Source organism: Corylus avellana, chromosome ca5 (genome assembly GCF_901000735.1).
Source record: "Corylus avellana chromosome ca5, CavTom2PMs-1.0".
In the NCBI taxonomy this organism is placed as follows: Eukaryota; Viridiplantae; Streptophyta; class Magnoliopsida; order Fagales; family Betulaceae; genus Corylus; species Corylus avellana.
In genome coordinates, this window is record NC_081545.1 from 11633744 (window position 1) to 11658086 (window position 24343).

General features: G+C 36.2%; 1 protein-coding gene and 1 pseudogene across 1 annotated transcript; both read right to left on the reverse strand.

Annotated features, from left to right (window-relative positions):
- Positions 1–2228: 2228 nt before the first annotated feature.
- LOC132181771 (F-box/kelch-repeat protein At3g23880-like) lies at positions 2229–3837 on the reverse strand. The gene has a single exon (XM_059595007.1). It carries the CDS (start codon positions 3663–3665, stop codon positions 2229–2231), a length of 1437 nt encoding a protein of 478 aa, XP_059450990.1. The 5' UTR covers positions 3666–3837.
- A 2417-nt stretch (positions 3838–6254) lies between these two features.
- On the reverse strand, positions 6255–12670 carry LOC132180830 (F-box/kelch-repeat protein At3g23880-like; annotated as a pseudogene).
- Between the last annotated feature and the right edge of the window lie 11673 nt (positions 12671–24343).

Sequence of the window (24343 nt, forward strand, 5' to 3'; positions counted from 1 at the left end):
TGGTGATAAAGGCTCGGAGAGAACTGCATTTGGAGGAGCTGAATTTGGGGAAGCTTGTTGAAGCTCTAAATGCCTCAAGCCGTAAGCTCTCTTCAATGGGCTTGATAACTCTATCAATGGCTCCCTTAGTTTGGTTCAGCCACATAATCACATAGGTCTTTTTGGGTTAATTATCCTTTTAGTACCTAAGTTTTTTTTTAAAATTTTTTTTTTAATTTATTTTATTTTATTTATTTATTTATTTTCATATAAGTTTTAAATCGTATCACAAATAGTATCTAATTTATAAGAAAAGACCAACTTAGTACTTCTGTTACATTCTGTTACTCAAACTAACGAGCTGGCACATGTTGTCACATAAAAATGCCACATAGGGTAGTCCGACTACCCCATTTTAGCCAATAGGGATGACCAGCCACTCCCCAGAGGCCATGGTGGTTGTCGAACCACCCCTGTGGCCGATCTGGGGGTTGTTCGACTACTCCCATAGCCTTTGAGGTGGCTTTATCACCTTCATTGGACTATCGGGTAGTTCAGCCACCCACAGATTGGCCGCGAACCACCCTCATTTAGCCAGTTTGGAGGTACTATGGCAAAAGGGGATGACTCGGCCATCCTCCACTTATATATATAATTTTTGTTCTAAGTTTTAGGTTTACTTTAGTTTAGTTTTTGATTTTAATTTTTTTTATTATTATTATTATTTTTTATTTTTTACTTTTTACTTTGTACATAAACGTTTTGTTTTAAGTTTAGGTGACTCAACCACCCCAAACACATTTGGGGTGGTTTTGGTCACTCCCATTTCGACATATGGGGTGGTTCATGAACACGAGTGATACCCTATACCGGCTGAATAGGGGTAGCCAAGCCATCCCGACCAAATATTTTTATCTACATTTAACTTTGCTATGTACATCCAAAATCCAAACATTGATTTAATAAAACACTATTAAACATAAAAAAATAAAAAAATAAAAAAAATCTGGCCAAGCATTCAAACAGTTGCTCAGTACTGTCCAAATAGTCATATACAATTTGTCCAAATAGTCATGAGAATACCCCATTACATCAATCATCTGTCCAAATAGCCAAACGACAATCATCACTCAAAGAGCTCTTACTTGTCACGGTCCTCAAGACTTACTCTCATCTTCATTGTCAGCATGATTGGTAATGGCACCTGCAACTAAAGAAATATTTTAACCAAAAAAGGAAAGGAAAAAACCTGTATTATAGAAAAACCAAAAACTTGTGCTCAACCCATTTAACATAACCAAATGGAAAAACTGCGTTATTAAAAAAAAAAAAAAAAAAAAGGAAACAAATCGAGCAACCAAAACAAAAAATAATTGAAAAGATTATAGTAGCCAAAAGTCTCTCATGAGAGACTCAGTTCCCAACAGGAATACACTCAAAAACAGGGTAACGACCACACACATGTATAATCCAACAATAAAATGAGGCAAAAGATGCAAAACCAAAAGCAACAAACACAATCAATCATATAAATGTTGTCAAAAAGGCAGGACCAAACTGCCATATGTGCTGACAAACATACGTGTGAAGGCTCATGGCCATATTAGCAGCTACAGTAGTGAAAGTGAAATCCCCAGTCCATGTCTAGACGATGATCTTTAAGAGATACTGGAATTTCTAAGAAGTGTAGGAAAATAGGATTGTGGTATCTTTGGCTGAGCTCCAATGGCGTGCAAGCACAGAAATAATTGTAACAGTTCAGCCTTATATGTTTTAGGGTTTAATTTAGGATTTCTTATTCACTACTTCTTCTTTCTCTATAAATAAAAAGCTATGTAAACATATCAATCAGACTCAATACAATATAGTCTTTATATGCTTTCGCTCTCTCTTCTCTCTCTCCGTCTTCCGCTATCCAATATATATTTAACAATATATTTAACACAAACAAACAAAGCTTAATTTCAACATATTACTCCAAGGTAGAATTTCTACACAGGAGAACAATTTAAGAAATTAGCAATTATCAACCCTCTTTACAATCTCATACAAAGCATGATCACATACTAGTCAAAACTTGGACTGGTCCAATCAGGCTTATGAAAGACAGAAGAAGGGGAGATTTCGTCCCAGAAGGGAGAACAACATGGTAAAGAGAATATATAAGCGAGTAAATTAAGTACAACATACAATTTAAGGGAGAACAACATGGTGAATGTGTCAAGAAAATAATAATAAAAAAAAAAACATCAAATAAGTTCATCACATATTCCCCAAAATAAGAAAAAGGTTAACATATAGTATGATGTGCAAAGAGCCAAAGAGGTAATCGAGTATGCAAACTTGCCTTTTCTTGCACTTGCATAAGAAGTATTTGCCGTCCCTCCCGAGACTCCATCTTTTGCATTTAGTAGAACAAGACTCTCCAAGTATTTATCCCAAAAAAATAAACACTCCACAAACCTAGTTTTAATTTCCGAGGATGAAAATTTACAAAATTTTATCTGAGTAACACGTTGGATATTTGGTTCATAGGAAAGAAGCTCCACATTTCTGTTAGTAACTAGAACTTCACCGTTTTGCCTGAAGGCTACCACCCTCTTTAATCCACTTATATGAATGTTGAATAGCTTAGTCCAAGATTCTCCAATGCCATACTCTTTCATGATCCATAGAGAAACAGACTGTTCCTGCTCTTGTTGATTAAACGGGACAAGACAAAGTAATCCATCACGCACCGCAACAGTCATATTCAAATAAAATTTCCCAACAAAGCAGTTGGGCATTGCAATCTCACGAAACACCTCATCACCCATATCAAACGCCACTATCACATTGCGAAATGTGCGCTCACCTGGTGCAGTAAGGGCGACCCAGTGGGATGCCCTATTGACAAAAACGGATAAGCAACGGTCACGGACAATATATGAGGGAGCAGGGGAAGTAATAGCTCGCCAGCAGCCAGTGTTAAGCGTATAGATCTCGACCAGCGGGGGAACCTTCGGGATAGGCAGCCCATGATATGCAAGTCTGACCAGCTTAACATCATTGGTAGATGGGTCATACCCAAATCCATGGAAATGCTTACAAATGTGGAGTGACTTTGACCACAAGGTGAAGTTAGGGTCAGGAAGGCTTAGAGCTCTATGAATGGAAGGGTTCCATAGACTATAGCCATATCTGCGATAAGGATTATCATAAGCAAAGCAGAATAGCGCATTCCACGAACCCACTATGTTGGGAAGAATATCTAAAGTTGAAGTTATGTCGAATGGGTATTTCAAGTGGATGAAGTTTCTATTACGACCAAATGATCCATCATCAGAGCGCAGACTAAAGTACTGGAAGTGTCTAGGTGGAAAATATTTCAAGAAAACCGTTCCGACGTACCGAAAGAGAACTCGGTTGCTCTTATTGATGTAATCGCTTCGAGAGAGAGCTCGGCTGGTGTGGGCGGCGATGAAGGCGTTGCTGGAGATTAGAGAAAACCAGTCCTTGCAAACGCACCTGAATCTCACCAGTGACTTCACAGGGAGTCTTATGAGGATTTCTTCCACAACTTCGTTTGGGAGAGAATTAACTTTTTCCTTCTTGGAGAATCTTCTTCTTCTTCTTCTTCTTCTTCTTCTAGTTTTGGAAATCAAAGATAGGCGCGAAAGCAGCAGCTTCAATCTACGAATTAACATCTGATGATGACAGATTCGAACACCCTTTGTGATTACCCTTTCAACACTTGAACAGGGGGCGTTCTATATATGGAGGTGGCCGATGAACAATAGCAAATGTGCAAGGGAAGATGTAGGTGTGAGTATTCTGTGTTAGTCTTTACAGTGATGAACCTTAAAAAGCGCTCTGAAAAAGACTCTGTTTATTTGTTAATTAAAAACCTCCACCTCCACCTCCACCTCCACCTCTGGTCTCTTTACACTCTGTTTATTCTTTGCTTTTTATTTATTTATTATTTATTTGTTTTTCTTTTTCTTTTTCTTGGAGTTTTGAATTATTTATTATTTATTTGTTTTTTATTTCTTGGAGTGTTGAAGATCAGATCTGCAATCACCCATCCACCTTTGTCATCCAATGCCTCTTCTCTTCCTTTGCGGGTATGATCCTAACAATTATGATATACCACATGCGTCGCATTGGCCCGCATGAGCTTCATAGTCTCTTAACTCTTTTATGAACAACATTTGGGCTTCAACGAAATATACCTCTCTATCTTAGAAAGATATCCCACAACTCTTGTAAATATATCTCTTAGTCAGGGGCGGAGCTACATGGCCCATTGGAGGGTTGCTCGCCTCGCTAAGGGGCCATGTTTTCCCCCAAAAAATTTTTAAAAATTAAAATTTTATCCCTAAATTTTTTAATTTTGCCGCCCTCAAAACTTTAAATGCTAGTACCACCCATACACTTAGTACTTTCAATTCCCTTGAAAGTTGGTAAGGAAGTAAGAACTCGTTATGGAAATATCCATCATGGGCTGCAACTACTAGTTTCACTGGCTGCATTCCTGCTTGGCTTCTACCTTCAAAGTCTCTATGCAAAGCGGTAAAATGCTAGCTCTCTGTCTAGAATGGTGTTTTTCATTTATTTGCTTGTATTTTGCGTTAATAAAAAATACAGTTATGTAGTTTGGAGGTTAGGGAGTAGGGACTATACAATCAGTCCATTTCAATTTCTTTTCTTTCTCAGTTCGAATTCCAAACAATATAATTTCAGCCCTATCTTTCTAAACTTTTTTATCTTTTTATATTTCATCTGCCTTTTAAAATGCAGTCATAGTCAATTTACCTTTATTTTCAACCGTTGTTCCACCAGACTGCATCGCATACATTATCAAGGTGACCCTTTTCTCAGCCTTTTGATCAAAGAATTATGAGACTAGATCTGTATGGAGCCGGTTACCCTTTTTATTTTAGTTTTAACCTTCCTATTATAGATTTTTTTATTTTTTTTATTTATTTATTTTTTAATGTTATCACTTATCATTGTCTTGCATAGGAAAATAAAAGTATACTATGGTTAATATATTTATCATAATCTATTCTATAGCCATACAAATTATTATTGCCAATTTGCCGTCTCGTGCATTATTCACCGTTAAAAAGTTTACTCAGGTTTGTTCGTTATATATGCGTAGACATCCTCCTTCTTTGATAATGGTTTTTAAAATACTTTTTCTATTTTTAAAACCAAAAAACACACTTTTTTCTAAAATCATTAACAAACAATTCAAAACACAAAACATTTTTGAAACGTGGATTAAAAAAAAAAAAAAAAAAAAATCTCATCTAAACACTTCTCAAATTCATTATCAAACACACTTGTTCTACCTGTCTCTAGTCTTTTACATATTTATGTATAGGGTTGAAACAATTTAGGCCTTCGGCAGGGACTTTGACAAATTACATTGCTTAAAAAAAAATTAAATACATAAGAAATTAGGGATTATTGAGCATTCAAACTTTGCACACCTAATAGATTCGTTTGATTTGGGAAAAATAGAAATGTTTATTTGGTATTTATTTACTTCATTATAGTTCCATTTGATAAATAATCAATCTTTCCCTTTTCCCCCTCTCCCGCTTTGATTAAATAATAATAATAATAATAAATTAAAAAAAAAAAAAAGATAAATAATAGATCAATGTTTTATCATTTGTTTTGGTTACATATATACTAATGAAACCTTTTTATGTTCAAATTGTAAAAGAATATATAATCAATCACATAAACTCCCACTCTCATATTTCCACTTTCACACTTCCTGACATGGTTTTTAAGAATCACTATTGCATTAAAATTTAATAGTAATCAATCTCAAATCCAATGCTACTATTAAAAGCACCGTCAAGGAGTGTGAGAGTGACAGTGTGTCTAACATTACTCTTTCTAATCACATGGACTTCTCCAATAGGCAATACAGAACTACCATTTCAGAAACTCTTATGTGTTGCTTTTTAAAGTTTAATGGTCTAAGTGCAAATAGACTAGCTGTCACAGAATCTAAGTTTTCTCCCAAGTATCAAAACTACCCAACAAACATGATGAAGAAGAATTACAATAAAGCTCCATGGTACGTAGCTGCCATAAGACTAAACCTCTTCTTCACTTTTTAGCTTCAAGCTATTTCATCGCTTCATACCCCACCTTATACTCAAATAAACATACTGCAAATACTCGGTGGAAGTTTTTTCCTTTTCTTTTCTTTTTTCTTCATGAGGATACACACACTTGACACACTCTAAGCTTGAGAATATCTCTCCAGTTAATTTTCTTCAAAGGTCCAAATCAATTAAATGTTCTGATTCTTGTCATTTGACCAATCACAAACATAAAATATCATTCTAGCTGTGCTTACATATTCTTTTATTATTTCTACATTTATGGATTACATGATCCCTGTCATTGACGAAAAAGAAAAAAGAAAGTAACAAATGCATTACTGCCAGTCTGCAATCGATTATGGATAGCTTACCTTTTCCTGCTTGCTCGCATTTGACCCATGGCATTTGTCCCAACCTGGAAAGACAGTTAACCCACATGAGAGAATACAGAATGAAAACGCTAAAACTAGAAAAAGGGGTATGTACTGACAGATCGGAGGAAATGAAAACGAATACAATAGTGAGTTTTTATGCTGGATACATTTTGATTTTCGCATAAGCCCATCAATCACTGAAACAAAGCCCAAGACCTGAAACTGAAAATGTTCCAACTCCTAAAACAATGGAGCAAAGCTGACATCTGTATCTTCCTTTTTCTCTTCCTACTTTTCTTTCTCCTTGTGCTAACCAAAGGAATATGAAGTCACCTGCCCTCCCAAAACTCCACCTGCAGACTGCTACATTCAGTAGAACAAAGCTCTCCACACAAGTATCCAAATAAAAGAGGCTACGAATGTGAAGATCCAAAGTTCGTTGGCTACTATGTATGTAAGAAAACAATTTTCCATCCTTGGTCACTAGAACTTCACCATTCTTTGTAAAGCCTATCACCCTCTCCAGTCCTCCCCTCAAAGAGATTTGACACAACTCAAACCTTTTATGTGCAGCTTTATCATCACAACTTGATAATATAACACACATACCCATCCAAACACACCAGCTTCTTCAGGTTGACTCATGCCCCAGGTACTAAGGCTTGAGGCCCCGTTTGGTTTGCGGAATATAGGAAAATGATATTCCTGGGAATAGAAAAGGTTGGAATGAAATAATTATTCAAATTGTTTAGTTTGGTAGCAACACATATTTCATAATTAGAATTGAACTAAAATGACTAAAAAGCCCATTTGATTTCTAATTTTTTTAAAACTCAAATTAAAAAAAAAAAGAAAAAGAAAAAGAAAAAAAAAAGAGGGTTAAATGTGTGGTGGCCGACCACCCCAATGGGTGGCTAGCCACCCACAGCATGCACTGGGGGTGGCCACGCCACCCCCAGAGGACCTCGCCATGAACCTCTTGGGACAGTGCGGCCACCCTTGGTGCCATTGGGGGTGGCCTCTCATCAGGGGTGGTCGCGGACACCCCCAAGGGCCATTGGGGGTGGCCGCGATGTGAATCGGGGTGGCCCAAAATCTCACCGGGGTTGGTCTTGGCCACCCCCAGTGGCCCTGGCAGCCACCCCCAGAGGACCTCGCCGTGACCCTCTGGGAGTGGCTGGGGCTGTTGGGGGTGGCCGCGCCACCCCTAGGGCCTTCTATGGGTGGCTGGCCACCCATTTGGGTGGTTGGTCACCCACCTGATTTTTTTTTGCTTTTATTTATTTATTTATTTTAAGTTTGAGAAAAACAAATGGTTTTTTTTTTGAGAAAATCTTATGCTTGCCACGGGAATAGCAATTTCTCTCATTTTTTAGAGGAATGACTATTCCTTTTTTTTTTTGATAACGTAGGAGAACTTTACTCAGATTAATTGCACGTCGCAAACGCATACTATACAACAATCCTCACTGTTAATCAAACTCCTACTGATAACTGACCCTACCCGCCAGAACTAGTTACCAGGTAATCCAAGAACTTTCACCCCTGATGGGCTAAGCAGTTTATCCTCATGCCCAGGAGGCAAGAGGAATGACTATTCCTGTGTGTAAGGAATTAGTGATTCCCACATAAATCACTATTCCTAATAATAGACTTTTGCCAAACAAAAGAATGACTATTCCATAGAAATAGCCATTCCATTTCAGGGGCTATTTGGCGAGCAAAACGGGCCCTGAGAGCCTCATCACCAAAACTTGTTATGAACTAGCTTCCAGTAAAAAATAAGACAAAGTTTACCACTATAATATCCAATAATAAGGGGGCCAATTGTGTGGTTACTATTATCCAAAAGCTTGCTCTTTCTGAAGTATTTTATGTCCTCTAAACAGGGTATACGGAAACAATTGTGAATGAGCATAATTACCGAAACACATGGTAAATTGGTCATCCATTTAATTGTCCAGCCAGATACATTCTTTGAACCCCATAGAATGAGCATGACAAGCACACTCATATGAATTCTAGTCGACTACAGCAGGTTCTACCGTATATCTAGACCAAAAAAAAAGCAAGGATTTTTTGTTTAATTGGCACCAAAGGCAAGGATTCTATAGTACAAACAAAAGAACAGCTAGCAAATTCTCTCTCTCACTCACACAATGCATCCGCACTCGAACTCCAATACCAAAACAAAAAACAAAAAAAACATGAATTATATTAGAACATTCTACTATGATTCAAAAGGAAGGGTTCAATAAAGCAAGTAAAACACCAACAATGCCTTTTGGATCCAGCATAAGAAACAAGCAGCCTATAGAAGCAATTACATATTGAAAGAAAATTAACCATATTTACTTGTGATTAACATCTATAACCAATTCAGCAATGATCTACCTTCCAATATTATACTGAATATCAATAAATCTTCTTGCAAGGAGGTGGGCAAATTGGAAATCACGAAAAATATTGGAGTAAAGAAAAAAAACGTACATTGAGATGTAAATCCAATCTTGAAACGAGTGGCCAGCACTAAGCACCTGTTGAATGAAAATGCTAACAATACAATAGTGCATTAGTCTATTTATGTTTTGTACATATACATATTTTGGTTCATAAAACAATTAAGAAAAACTAACATCAAAGAGCTCTAACTTGTCCTGGTCCTCAAGACTCAGTCTCATCTTCATTGTAATCATGGTTGCTACCTGCAACTGAACATTAAAAATAAAGAAATATTTTAACAAAAAAAGAAAAAGAAAAACGTGTATTATTGAAAAACCAAACACTTGTGTTCAACCCATTTAAAAATAACCAAATGGAAAAACTGCGTTATAAAAATAAATAAAAATGAAACAAATCGAGCAACCAAAAAATAATTGAATAGATTATACTAGCCAAAAGAGTGAGAGACTCAGTTCCCAACAGGAATACACTCAAAAACAGGGTAACGACCACAGCAAGGTATAATCCAACAATAAAATGAGGCAAAAGATGCCATACCCAACAACCAAAAGCAACAAACACAATCAATCATATAAATGTTGTCAAAAAGGCAGGACCAAACTGCCAATCAAACTGCCATATGTGCTGACAAACATACGTGTGAAGGCTCATGGCCATATTAGCAGCTATAGTGAAATTGAAATCCCCAGTCCATGTCTAGACGATGATCCAAAGTTGTAGCTTATTTGAGTCCAAGCCATCTTTAAAAGATACTGGAATTTCTAAGAAGTGATAGGAAAATAGATAGGGAATCTATAGGCTGAGCCCCCAATGGCTTGTTCAGGTACGAGTAATTAAGGAACCTGCACTAGTCTTACTCAAGTAGTGTATAGCACAAAAGCATAAAACAAGGACAAAAAATCTACAAAGATGGAGGTCAGGAAATAAAGCACTTGATGATATTGACACAGATATGACAATTAGAAGAGTTCAAAAATCAAATTTCAACATGTTGGTGGCAACAAGTTTTGAATGCCACAATTTTAGAAAAGGATCACCAAAATGCATCAAGTATTTTCAGTTGATAAAATACCATTTCAAATCATAGGGGTTCCCATTATACAAACAACTGAAGATGAGAGAAGTATTTAAGAAGGGTAATCAAAGAGCAAGTTCCAGCTGATAATTAGTATTATATTTAGTATTATTGCCAAACCTGCAAACACAGGCTTAATAGTTACAGTTCAGCCTTGATCTCAATTCAAACAAACAAAGCTTTCAATATATTACTCCAAGGTAAATTGTTTCTACACAGGAGAACAATTTGATAAATTAGCAATTATCAACCCTCTTTACAATTTTCTCTTACAAAGCATGATCACATACTTGTCAAAACTTGGACTGGTCCAACCAGGCTTACCAAAGACAGGAAGGGGGGGAGTTCGTCCTAGAAGCAAATCCTCTAAAGAAAAAATGGTACAGGGAATATATAAGCGAGTAGATTAAGTACAACATACAATTTAAGGGAGAACAACATGGTGAATGTGTCAAGAAAAAAAAAACATCAAATAAGTTCATCACATATTCCCCAAAAGAAGAAAAAGGTCAACATATATTATGATGTGCAAAGAGCCAAAGAGGTAATCAAGTATGCAAATTATAGACCTACATAGTATTACAATTAATGTGTTATCTTCTTATACTACCTTACTACTGATCCCCTAGTTTTCCCCAAGTACCCTGGAGAAGACAGTAACTAAGCACCTGTAGAATGAAAATGCCAACACAACAGTAGTGCAATAGTCGCTGAATTATTTGTATATATTCATATTTTGGTTCATAAGATAAATTTACATTTACCCCAATATCATCTCATGCCTTTCTCTTATATATATATATACTTAACAATAACATGATTTCAGGAAGTTTTGTTTCCATTATCACAAAAACTCTTGAGAGAGTAGCATATTATTGTGTCAATTCTAAAATACAAACTTCTTGCAGAACTAAAATTTGTATAAGTGCTGAAACAATTAAGAAAAGCTAAAATCAAGTAACTTGCCTTTTCTTCCTATTTCCTTGCACTTGGATCAGAAGTATTTTCCTATATTTATCCCATCTTTTGCATCTAGTAGAATGAGACTCTCCAAGTATTTATCCCCAAAAAACATGCTCTCCGCAAACTTATATTTATTTCCCGAGGATGAATATTTACGAAATCCCAGCTGAGTTACACGTTGGATATTTGGTTTGTAAGAAAGAAGCTCCCCCTTTCTGTCAGTAACTAGAACTTCACCGTTTTTCCTGAAGGCTACCACCCTCTTTAATCCTTGACTAATATGAATGTCGAATAACTTAGTCCAAGATTCTCCAATGCCATACTCTTTCATGATCCATATAGAAAAAGACTCTTCCTGCTCATGTTCATTAAATGGGACAAGACAAAGTAATCCATCACGCACCGCAGCAGTCATATTCAAATTCAACTTCCTAGCAAAGCAGTTGGGCACTTCAATCTCACGAAAAACTTCATCACCCATATCAAAAACGCCACTATCACATTGCGAAAAGTGCGTTCATGTGGTGGAGTATGGGCGACCCAGTGGGATGCCCCATTGACAAAAACGGATAAGCAACGCTCATTGACAATATATGCTGGGGCAGGGGCAGCAATGTCTCGCCAACGGCCAATGTTAAGCGTATAAATCTCGACCAGCGGTGGAACCTTCATGAAATGCCCTTCAAGATATGCAAGTCTGACCAGCTTAACATCATTTGTAGATGGGTCATACCCAAATCCATGGAAATGGTTAGAAATGCCGTGGGATGAGACATTGAAGTTAGGCTGTGGAAGGCTTAGAGCTCTATGAATGGAAGGGTTCCATAGACTATAGCCATATGGCCCATATCTGCGATTAGGATCATCATAAGCAAAGCAGAGTAGCCCATTCCATGAACCTACTATGTTGGGAAGTGCAGTAAAAGAAGAATTTGTGTTGAATGGGCAGTTCAAGTGGATGAAGTTACTATTTCGACCAAATGATCCATCATCAGAGCGCAGACTAAAGTTGTGGTACTGTCTAAATACAACCACATCAATGAAAACTGTTTGCACGTACCGAAAGAGAATTCGGCTGCTCCTATTGATGTAATCGCTTCGAGAGAGAGTTCGGCTGGTGTGGGCAGCGATGAAGGCGTTGCTGGAGATTAGAGAAAACCAGTCCTTGCAAACGCACCTGAACCTCGCCAGTGACTTCACAGGGAGTCTTATGAGGATTTCGACCACCACTTCTTTTGTGACATAATCTAACATTTCCTTTGCTTCTTCTTCTTCTTCTTCCATTTCTTCCTTCTAAGATAATCTTCTTCTAGTTTTCGAAATCAAAGAGAGGCGCGAAAGAGCAGCTTCAATCTATGAATTAACATCTTTGGAATCCGCGAATTGGTAGTTTGAGCAAGATGATTATGACAGATTCGAACACCCTTTGTGATTGCCCTTTCAACACTTGCACAGGGGGCGTTCTATATATGCAGGTGGCCGATGAACAATAGCAAATGTGCAAGGGAAGATGTAGGTGTGAGTATTCTGTGTTACAGTGGGTGAAGTAAATGGAAGGTAGAAGAAGAAGAAGAAAGAAGCTGAAAAGGGATGAGGTGGTGGACCGAATAAACAAAACCTTTGTTTTTATTTGTTAAAAACCTCTGGTCTCTTTACACACTGTTTATTCTTTGCTTTTTATTTATTTATTATTTATTTGTTTTTTTTTTTTTGCTTGGAGTTTTGAAGATCAGATCTGCAACCACCCATCCACCTTTGTCATCAACGTGCCTCTTCTCCACCTTTTATGGGTCTCCTCTCTTTCACCCTATGTCTCTAGTCCTAACAATGATAGCTTCACGTGCCACCACTACCATGAGTCTTTTACAGCAGATTCGTACTCTTTTGAATATCTCAAATCCGGATCTGGGCTTCAACAAAATTCAAGCTGGTTAGGCTTTAAACTCACTATCTTTGAAAAAAATTTAGGAGAAACTTTACTAAGGACCCTCAAACTTTCACCCGTTTTGAAATACCTCCTCTGAACTTCAAAATCTCTCAATTTAGTCCTCTGAACTTTTAATTGCTTTCAATTTGGACCCCTCCGTCAGATTTTAAACGTCACATGACGTTTATACCCCTGACTTTTGTATAAAATTTCAACTTCTAAAACGTTTTTTTATTTTTAAAAAAACATAAATCAGGAATATTTTGGTCTTTTTTTGAATTTTTAACAGTTAAAATTAACGGAATGGTCCAAATTGAGAGCAATTGAAAGTTCAGGGGACCAAATTGAGAGAGATTTTGAAGTTCAGGGAGGGTATTTCAAAACGGGTGAAAGTTTGGGGGTCCTTAGTGAAGTTTCCCCAAAAAATTAACGACTGTTATAAATATACCTCTTAGTATTTCCAATTCCCTTGAAAGTGGAAAGGAACTATAAGTTATATAGGATTCTCTTGTAATTAGTACTTGCTATGGAAATCTCCATCATGGGCCGCAACTACTAGTTTCGCTTGTTGCATTCCAGCTCAACTTCTACCTTCAAACTCTCTCCCCGAAGCAGTGATGTGCTAGCTCATTTCAGCCCCTATCTTCCTAAATTTTGATAATGGTTTTGAAAACACTTCTATTTTCAAAACCAAAAATCACACTTTTCTCAAAACCATTAGCAAACAATTCAAAACATAAAACCCTTTTGAAATGTGGATTAAAAAAAAAAATATATCATCTAAACACTTCAAATTCATGATCAAAATACTTGTCCTACTTGTCTCTAGTCTTTCACATATTTATGTATAAGGTTGAAACAATTTGGCCTTCGGCAGGGGCTTTGACAAATTACATTGCTTAAAAAATCCAATACATAAGAAATTAGGGATTATGGAGCATTCAAACTTTGTACACCTAATAAAATCGTTTGATTTGGAAAAACAGAATAGGTTTATTTGGTATTTATTTACTTCATTATAGTTCCATTTGATAAATAATAAATCAATGTTTTATCATTTTTTTGGTTACATATATTATATCTACATACGAAAACTTTTTATGTTCAAATTCCAAAAGTATATATAATCAATCACATGCAGACAATCTCATTAATCCATTATGTTCACAATCTGGAAAGCAAACCTCTGTTGTAAGAATGCAAACAATCTCATTAATCCATTATGGACACAATCTGAACAGCAAACCTCTGTTATAAGAAGGCAAAAAGCTCCTGCCACTTTGCTGCGTAATAACTAAATGCTTCATATGCTGATACGCTGTAGCAGACCATCAAGAATCAGTGCAATTTGATTAAGGCACCGTTTGGTTTGCGAAATAAACTCTTGGAATGAACTAGCTAATCCTAGGTATAGCTATTTCTTTATTTAGTAACACATTATTCCTATGAATAGTCCATTCTCATGGAACTACTAATCTCATACACACAGAATTAAATAATCCTCTAAAAAATAAGTGGCTTTGCTAATCATTTTCTGTGGTATTAAATTACTAGTGTAAGTTTCCACAAAACCCCCACCCTCTCGACACCCACATCCGTCTTCTCAAACTGCAACGTCTTCTCTACAAGGTATGTCTGTCTCCATCTCTTCTATCTCTCATCTCTCGCTATTTCGAACAATTTTTTTTTCTTACTTCGTCTTTTCTCTCTGTTTCGTTGTCTCTTTTCTTCTTCTCTATTTCGATCTCTCTGTTTCTCCGTTTCTCTACAAAGAAACACTTTTTCATCACTCTCTCTATTTCTCTACCAGTTTTTTTTTTTTTAATTTTTTGATTCTTTTTTTGTGGCATCCTTTGATTATCACATACAATTTTTTTGACGATCCATTTTTTGATTACTGCATCAAAAAAATTGATCTGTGATGGTTTTTTTATTCCATGTTTTGATTATGTGATGTTTTTTTATTTTGTTTCTACTATTCCCATACACAAGGGAGCTCCAGGGGGAATTCCTCACATACGGGAAACAGAAACAGAAGCAACTATTCCTCACATACAGGAACGAGAAATAAAAACAGAAGCACGTTGTTGTTCAAGCAGAGAGGAGAAAGACCCATACGTATTTGGGGTAGGGACGAGCTTGAGGAATACTAGGCCACTAACTTTTTTAATTATATATTTTAATTAAAAGTAATATAAATGGTGACATCAGAATTCAATAACAATTGTTGTTGTCTATATATTGTTAGAAGCAAAAAAAACCTCATGAATGAAATTTGACTCTAGTGTGTGTTGTTTGTGTTCTTATACCTTATAATATAGAATTGTGTTGTTTATTTACAGTTATGGCATGATTAAGTTTTGTTAGGGGTGAACACCAATTTTAGATGCTCATTAGAATTAATCTACCCCTCTTTATACAAATTAAATAGTCACACAGTAGCAAAATAATAATCAAGCAAAACCCACAAGCAAGACACCAAGATTTTTATGGGAAAACCCTCCAATGCGAAGGTAAAAATCACAGAACCTAATTCAGTTAAATCCCCCACTATCAACAATAATGAGTTTACAATTGTCTTACCTATAGAAATATCTAGAGGTTATCACCACATCAAGAATACATGCATTCTTTGATTAAACACAAATTCATCACCCTAAAGTGGATTCCAACAAGAATAAAGAAAGATCTCACAAAGTAGGTATTAACAACCAAGCGACTGGAGAGGAATTCCAACGATCAACACTAGTCAATATGTAGCTTTCGTCGTCAGAAGCAACACTCTAAAATTGCATCAAGATTGGACCACAAACGAACCTTCGATTTCTGACAAATGTGGTTAGGCAAACCCTTTTTCTTTTTCTTTCTCTCTCTCCCTGTGCCGCACTCTTTCTTTCTTCTCCTTATTTTTCTCTTCTTTTGTCTCACTCAAGAAACACACGTATAAGTGTTTCTTTTATACTGCAAAACAAAAACCTATTGTTTTGTTATAGGCTTATAGCCCATGTGGTCCCCACATAAGAGGGACCACCCAATATCTCCCCATCCCAACTATGTGGGGGGCTCCACCAAGCCCACCACGCTTCTGCAAATTTCAAGCTTTTTGTATAGACAACAATTTTGTCATCATATCTGACTCATTTTCATCAATATGGATTTTCTCAATCTGTAACAGCTTATCCTCCAGTGCATCACAAATCCAATGACACTTAACATCGATATGTTTCGATCTTGAATGAAAAGTTGAATTCTTATTAAGATGGATGGCACTCTGACTCTCACAGTAAAGCACATACCTCTCTTGCTGTAGACCCAATTCTTGTAAGAACTTTTTCATCCATAACAATTCTTTGGTCGCTTAAGTGATAGCAATGTACTCTTCCTCTATGGTAGACAAAGCAACACACTTTTGCAATCTGGGCTGCCATGACACTGCTCCCACTGAATAAGTAATCAGATACCTTGAAGTAGATTTTCTAGAATCAATATCCCCAGCCATATCTGCGTTTGTAAACCCATCAAGCACCTGTTGACCACTGCCGAAGCACAAACATACTCTTGAAGTACCTCTGAGATACCTGAGAATTTATTTCACAGCTGCCCAATGTTCTTTGACAGGATTAGAAAGGAACCGACTAACAACTCCAACAGCATGAGCGATATCAGGCCTCATACACACCATGGTGTACATTAAGCTACCCACGGCTGATGTGTAAGGCACTTTCTTCATTTCATCTTTTTCTTTCTCACTTGTAGGACTTTGCTTTGAACTCAACTTCAAATGACCTGCAAGTGTAGAGCTCACCGGTTTTGCCTTACTCATGTTGAACCTGTCCAATACCTTCTCGATATAACTCTCTTGCAATAACCACAATTTTCCTTTCTTCTTATCATGAGAGATCTTCATACCAAGGATCTACTTTGCGGGTCTCAAGTCCTTCTTATTAAAGGACTTACTCAACTCTTTCTTCAGACTGTCAATTTTACTAGTGTCACGACAAACTATCAACATGTCGTCCACATATAGCAAGAGAATAATAAATTCTCCATCAAAGAATTTCTTCACAAATACATAATGATCTGTTGTAGTTCTGTCATACCCATGATCAACCATAAAGGAATCAAACTTCTTATACCACTGTCTCAGTGCCTGCTTGAGTCCGTACAAGCTCTTTTTTAACCGACATACTAGATGTTCTTTGCCTTTAGCTGTGAACCCCTCTGGTTGCTCCATATAAATTTCTTCTCCCAAGTCACCATGGACAAAAGCAGTCTTCACATCAAGCTGTTCGATCTCCAAATTCATTTTGGCAGTCAAACCCAAAACAACTCTGATAGAAGACATCTTTACCACGGGTGAGAAAATTTCATCAAAATCAATGCCCTTCTTTTGACCAAACCCTTTTACTACCAGTAGTGCCGTGTACCTTGGTTGTGATCTGTTTGGTTCAATCTTGTATCTGAATACCCATTTATTCTTGAGTGCTCTCTTGCCCTTAGGCAGTTCCACCAAATCATATGTATGCGTGATTCTCATGCAAGGATTTCAACTCGTCTTGCATGGCTTCTAACCATTGATTTTTCTGGTCATGTAGCATAACCTCTTAATAACTTTCTAGCTCTCCCCCATCAGAAAGTAACACATACTTATTAACTGAATACGTTCTGGAAGGCTGTCGGTCTCTGGTAGGTCTCCACAACTGAATCTCAGCAGATGGTTTTGAAGAAGCTTGCTCTAGGTGCTCTTCTGACTCCACATTATCAATTGCAGGCTCATCATTTTCACCAACTGTATCAACTTGTTCTTGTACATCTCTCATGTATTCATCATGCATCACACAAGGAGGAATAACTGGATCCAAATCAACACGATATTCACTGAGAGACTCTGCATTTTTCTGATCCAAGTCTTCAATGATTTGATTTTCAAATAATATATCTCTGCTTGGTATGATTTTCTTATTAACTGGATCCCACAATCTGTAACCAAACTCCTCGTACCCATAACCCATGAAGATACATTGCTTGACTTTACTATCAAGCTTTAACCTCTCATCTCTATGAATATGGACGAATGCCTTGCAACCAAACACTCTCAAGTGCTCAAAAGAAACATATTTTCCTATCCAAACCCTTTGAGGAATGTCACCATCCAAAGGAACTGAAGGAGAAAGATTTATCAAGTCAACTGCTGTCCTTATTGCCTCACCCTAAAAATGTTTAGGCAATTTTACATGAGAGAGCATACACCTGATTATCTCACAAATGGTTATGTTCATTCTCTCTGCTACGCCATTATGCTGCGGAGTCTTGGGCACAGTTTTCTCAAGCTTGATCCCATGACTTTTGTAATACTCTTCAAATGGTCCTCTGTATTCACTACCATCGGTTGCACGGACACATTTTAACTGCCTTCCAGTTTCTCTTTCAACCTTCATATGAAAGACTTTGAATACACCCAATACATGATCTTTGGTTTTCAAAGCAAACACTCATACCTTTCTATAGTGGTCATCAATTAAAGTCACATAATAAAGCGCACCACCTAGAGTTTTAGTGTTCAAAGTGCAGACATCAGTGTGAACTAAATCAAGAATAGTAGACTTTCTTGATGAAGAAGATTTTTGAAATGAAACTCTTCTTTGTTTTCCAACAAGACAATGAGTACAGGGCGTTAGTGACGTACCTTTATTATTAGGTAGGAGCTTTTCCTTAGCAAGAATATAAAATCCCTTCGCACTCGTGACCAAGCCTCTTGTGCCATCGCTGAGTGGAGTTTTTATTCCTAACAACAATCGCATATCCCTTGACTAGTCTTGCATCTGTCTTGTAAAGAGTGTTAGTCTTCTTTCCCCTGGCCAAGATAAGATAACCCTTGCTCAGTTTCCACTGTCCACCTCCAAGGTAATTGTGGTAGCTTTCATCATCAAGTTTCCCAATAAAAATCAAGTTGAAGTGCATTTCAAGAACATGTCTGACATTCTTAAGAATCATTTTACACTCAATGCTAGTTTCTAGCTGTATATCTCCCATGCCCCCAACTTTACACTTTGCTTCATTTCCCACCTTGACCCAACCAAAATCGCCACTAGTGTAGTAAGAGAAGAAATCTCTATGTGGAGTAATATGAAAAGATGTTGCTGTATCAACTACCCACGTAGACTCATTACATGCGAGATTTGCATAAGCTTCATCAAAATCAAATACTACATCACCATCAAATGCAATTGCTGCAGTGTCTTTTCCTTCTTGACGTTTTTCGTCTTTTCCTTTCAACTTTTTCCCTATAAACTTTCTGCAGTTTCTTCTTATATGTCCAGGCTTGCCACAATGAAAACATTTTATGTCTATTTTTGAATAGGACTTTCCTCTTGACTAGTCATGGTTGTCATACTTGCGAGGTTTTCTGCTTTTACTTCTCCCCTGCCTTTCTATAACAAGTGCCTCTAAATGAGAAGAAATACCTTGTTCTTTTCTTCTTGCTTCTTTATTGAACATGCTGTCTTTTACCATACCCATAGTTATCATACCGTTGGGAGCTGAATTACTGAGCGACACCACCAAGGTTTCCCAACTGTCTGGCAAAGAATTCAACACAAGTAATGCTTGTACCTCATCATCTAATGCAAGTTTCATGGTAAACAACTCATTCAACAATTCCTGCAAATTACTCAGATGCTCTGTAACACTATGATCATCTTTGTACTTCAAATTCTCAAGACTTCTTATCACAAAGACTGTTTTGAGCAGTCTTTCGTTCAAAAAGACTCTCTAACTTCTGCCAAATATTGTAAGCATCAACTTCCTTGACTACATGATGAAAGACACTTTGATTAACCCATTGCCTAATATATCTAACGGCTTTCCTATTCAATTTCTTCCAACCATCGTTGCTTGTAGCAATTGTTTTGACACCTTTCAACTCAATGGGGTCAAACAACTCCTTGCAATACAAAATATCTTCCATCCTAGTCTTCAAAATTGAATAATTCGAAGATGTGAGTTTAACCACACTATTAGATGACTCTTCTATTTAATATACACAAGAACTCCACACTGACAATGAACCAAAAGCTCTGATACCACTTTGTTAGGGGTGAACACCAATTTCAGATGCTCAGTGGAATTAATCTACTGCTCTTTGTGCAAATTAAATAGTCACACAGTAGCAAAATAATAATCAAGCAAGACACCAAGATTTTTACGTGAAAAAACCTCTAATGCGAAGGTAAAAACTACGGGATCTAGTCCAATTAAATCTTCCACTATCAACAATAATGAGTTTACAATTATCTTCCCTAAAGAAATATTTAGAGGTTATCACCACATCAAGAATACATGCATTCTTGGATTAAACATAAATTCATCACCCTAAAGAGGATTGCAACAAGAATAAAGAAAGATCTCACCAAGTAGGTATTAACAACCAAGCGACTAGAGAGGAATTCCAATGATTGACACCCGTCAAAACGTAGCTTTCGTCGTCAGAAGCAACACTCTAAAATTACATTAAGATCGGACCACAAACAAACTTCCGACCTCTGACAGATGTGGTTAGGAAAACCCTTTTTCTTTTTCTTTCTCTCTCTCTCCCTGCACAGCACTCTTTTCTTTCTTCTCCTTATTTTTCTCTTCTTTTGTCTCACTCAAGAAACACACGTATTGTGTTTCTTTTATACTACAAAACAAAACCCTATTGTTTTGTTATAGGCTTATAGCCTATGTGGTTCCCACAAAAGAGGGACCACCTAACAAGTTTAGCTACAAGGAACATGATAAAGAAAAGGAAGACTTCAGTGTTGATGTTTTAGATAGACATGTTCTCGGTTGTTGTTGCTTTCTTTGAATTGTTGTGTTTTAGTAGAATGCCATATTCGAAAGAAATCATTGAATGATTTTTATTCAAGGCAAGGAGATCTTTACCTTTTAATATATGAGGATGATGAAATTTGTCATAACCATTTAAGAATGTGGATAGAAATGCATTCAACAGTTTATGCAATATGCTTGAAGCAAGAGGTGGATTAAAAGCCACAAAACACATGCTAGTAGATGGGCAAGTTACAATGTTTTTATACATCTTAGCTCATCACGTAAAGAATATAATTATAAAACGTCAATTTAGGCGCTTAGGATAGACAATTAGTAGGCATTTCAAAAGCATATTACATGCAGTTATACGGTTACACTCAGAGTTTTTTAAGAAACCGGAGCCAATTCCCGAAAACTCTATAGATAAATGGTTTAAGCTATATGATAATGCACTTTTTGCTAAGTTTATGTCATCCAACTAAGATATTACATACTTATATTTTGTTTTTATATATAAAGAATTGTTTAGGTGCATTAGATGGAACACATATTAGGGTGAGGGTACTTTTAGACGATAAACATAGATACCGCAATAGAAAGGGAGAGATTACCACAAATGTACAAGGCGTACGCTCACAAGACATGCATTTTATCTACGTTTTAGATGGTTGGGAAGGCTCTGCTGCAGATAATAGAGTACTTCGAGATGCAATAAATAGGAAAAACGGATTGATAGTACCTCATGGTAAGGAAAATACATTTTCCAATTTAATTATTTTAATAATCATTCTGTGTACTAAAGCCCTTTTTTTTTTATTATTAAAAAAACAAAAAACATTTATAGATTACTACTATATTGTTGATGTTGGCTACACAAATTGCAAGGGTTTTCTTGCACCGTATGGAGGGTTTAGCGATACCACCTAAATGACTAGAGAGTTGGACATCAACCAACTACTGCAGAAGAATTCTTTAACATGATACATTTGTCGGCTAGGAATACTATTGACAGATGTTTTTCGTTGCTTAAATTACATTGGGCTATTTTAAGGAGTCCATCGTTTTATCTAATTAAGATACATAATCAGATTATTATACCAGTTTGTCTTCTGCATAACTACACATGAATGGTGATGCCTATAGATCTATTAGAGGAAGAATTGGACCAACAACCACACACATACCAGAAATAATAATGATCTAATAACACAAATTGAGGCTTTAGATGAATACAGTGCATGAAGAACAACTATGGCAAATGAAATGTTTAATTCGTTGAGGGGAATTAGGCTAGGCAATAGATCATGTTACAAAATATTACTAGATGTAACAATTATTTAAATATGTTATGTGTGGATGGCAATTGACCATGTTACGATGTATTATATTATGGGTCAATCTTTTTCTTAATATATTGAAACTTTTCTTTGGATGTTGGCAATTGGTCTCTATTGTTGATGTTAGCCATATTGGTATGCATATTTTCCTTGATAATTATAATTTTATTACTTTATGTATCATTGTTCTTCATTTTTTTTTTTAGATATGGTTTCATCAACATTAGATTCTCAAGATTCTGTTAGAAGGAAATTGGCTTCTTAAGAAATCAAACGTGTTTAGGATTTGGTTGAGCACTACAATGAAGGAAACGATGGACAAAAGACTAGGCTTCAACCAGGTTATCTTAGAATCTTGGAGGTGAATCTCTCGAAGACATTACCAAATGCTAGAATTAAAGCAAAATCACATATAGAATCAAGACTGAAAACTTTGAAAAGGGATTTTCAAGTAATCCATGCAATGTTGTGTGGTCCTGATACAAGTAGATTTAGGCTGGACAATGTTAGAAAATGTGTGGTTCATGAAGATGTTGTGTGGCAAGTATATGTGCAGGTAAATTTTTAACATGTTGCGAATTATATATTTATAATCTTATTATGTGCATAATATATTAATTGGAGATTATCATATTTGATGGTTTTATATAGTCATAAAAGGGCAGCTACTTTTAAAAATAAATATTTTTCTTATATGAGGATCTTTGCATTGTCTATGCAGAAGACCATGCTACTAGCAGATATGCTCAAGCACACATTGACATTTGTGAAGAGTTACAGTATGAGAAATGTGATGAAAACAATATTGGCCAAAACAAGAAAGATGGGTTGGAAGAGTTTAACTAAAACGTGTTGTGCACATAGTTGCCCACCAATGGCAATGGAGAAGGCCTTTCGGGTTGAAAAAGAAAAAAAACCTAATAAGAGTACCAAAAATAACATTGCCCACACAATTCGAGAAGATGGAAATCAACTTGCGACGAATTTAATTACTGCATTAAATAATCTTAGCAAGGCAGTTACAAGGACGGTAGAGCAAGAGAATAAATTAAAAGTTAATGAACTACCAAAAATAATTGGTCTTAGAAGTAAGGATCATCTCAAAGCAGCAAGATTGATTGTTTGTCAGCATGAGATAATGGATCTATTCTACTAAAAGTTAATGATGAGTTTCAAAAATAATTAGTCTAAACAGTAAGGATCATCTCAAAGTAGCAAAATTGATTGTTTGTCAGCATGAGATAATGAATCTATTCTATTAAAAGTTAATGATGAGTTTCAAAAATAATTGGTCTAATCAGTAAGGATTATCTCAAAGTAGCAAGATTGATTGTTTGTCAGCATGAGATAATAGATCTATTTTTCAACGTTCTAGATTATGACAAGGAAAAATTGGTGCGTAGAATTAGTAATGACGCACGAGGAGTTGCTGAAAAGCACATAAAACCATCTTGATACTATTTTGTAGGAACTCAATTCAAATCAAGTTGTTGCTAATGCACCTCACCAAATTGTCACCTAATACTCGATATAATTTTAAAAAAAAAAACACAAATATCAAAAAATCACTTATAGATCACCAGACATCTTAACCATCAAAAAATGGTATAGCAATCGTTCTTAATTAAAAAATGTAAACATGCATGCAAACTAAAAATAGCTAATTTTCAACAACTCATGCGTCATTAATAATTCCACGCACCAATTTTTCCTTGTCATAATCTAGAAAGCTAAAGAGTAGATTCATTATCTCATGCTGACAAACAATGAATCATGTTGCTTTGAGACGGCTTTGAGACGATCCTTACTACTAAGACCAATTATTTTTGATAGCTCATCATTAACTTTTAATATATTCTCTCGTTCTACTGTCCCTGTAACTGCCTTGCTAAGATTATCTGATGCAGTAATTAAATTCGTCGCAAGCTGGTTACCAACTTCTCAAATTGTGTGGGCGATTTTATTTTTGGTACTCTTATTAGGCTTTTTTCTTTTCTAACCGAAAAGTCCTCCTCCTCCATTGACATTGGTGGGCAAATGTGTGCACGACACGTCTTCATTAAACTCTTGCAACCCATCTTTCTCATTTTGGCCAATACTGTTTTCATCACATTTTTCATGTTTTAACTCTTCACAAATGTCAATGGGTGCTTGAGGATCTCTGTCAGTAGCATGGTCTTTTGCATAGACAATGCAAAGATCCTCATATAAGAGAAAAATATTTATTTTTAAAATTAGCTACCCCTTTATGACTATACAAAACCATCAAATATGATAATGTCCAACTAATATATTATGCACAT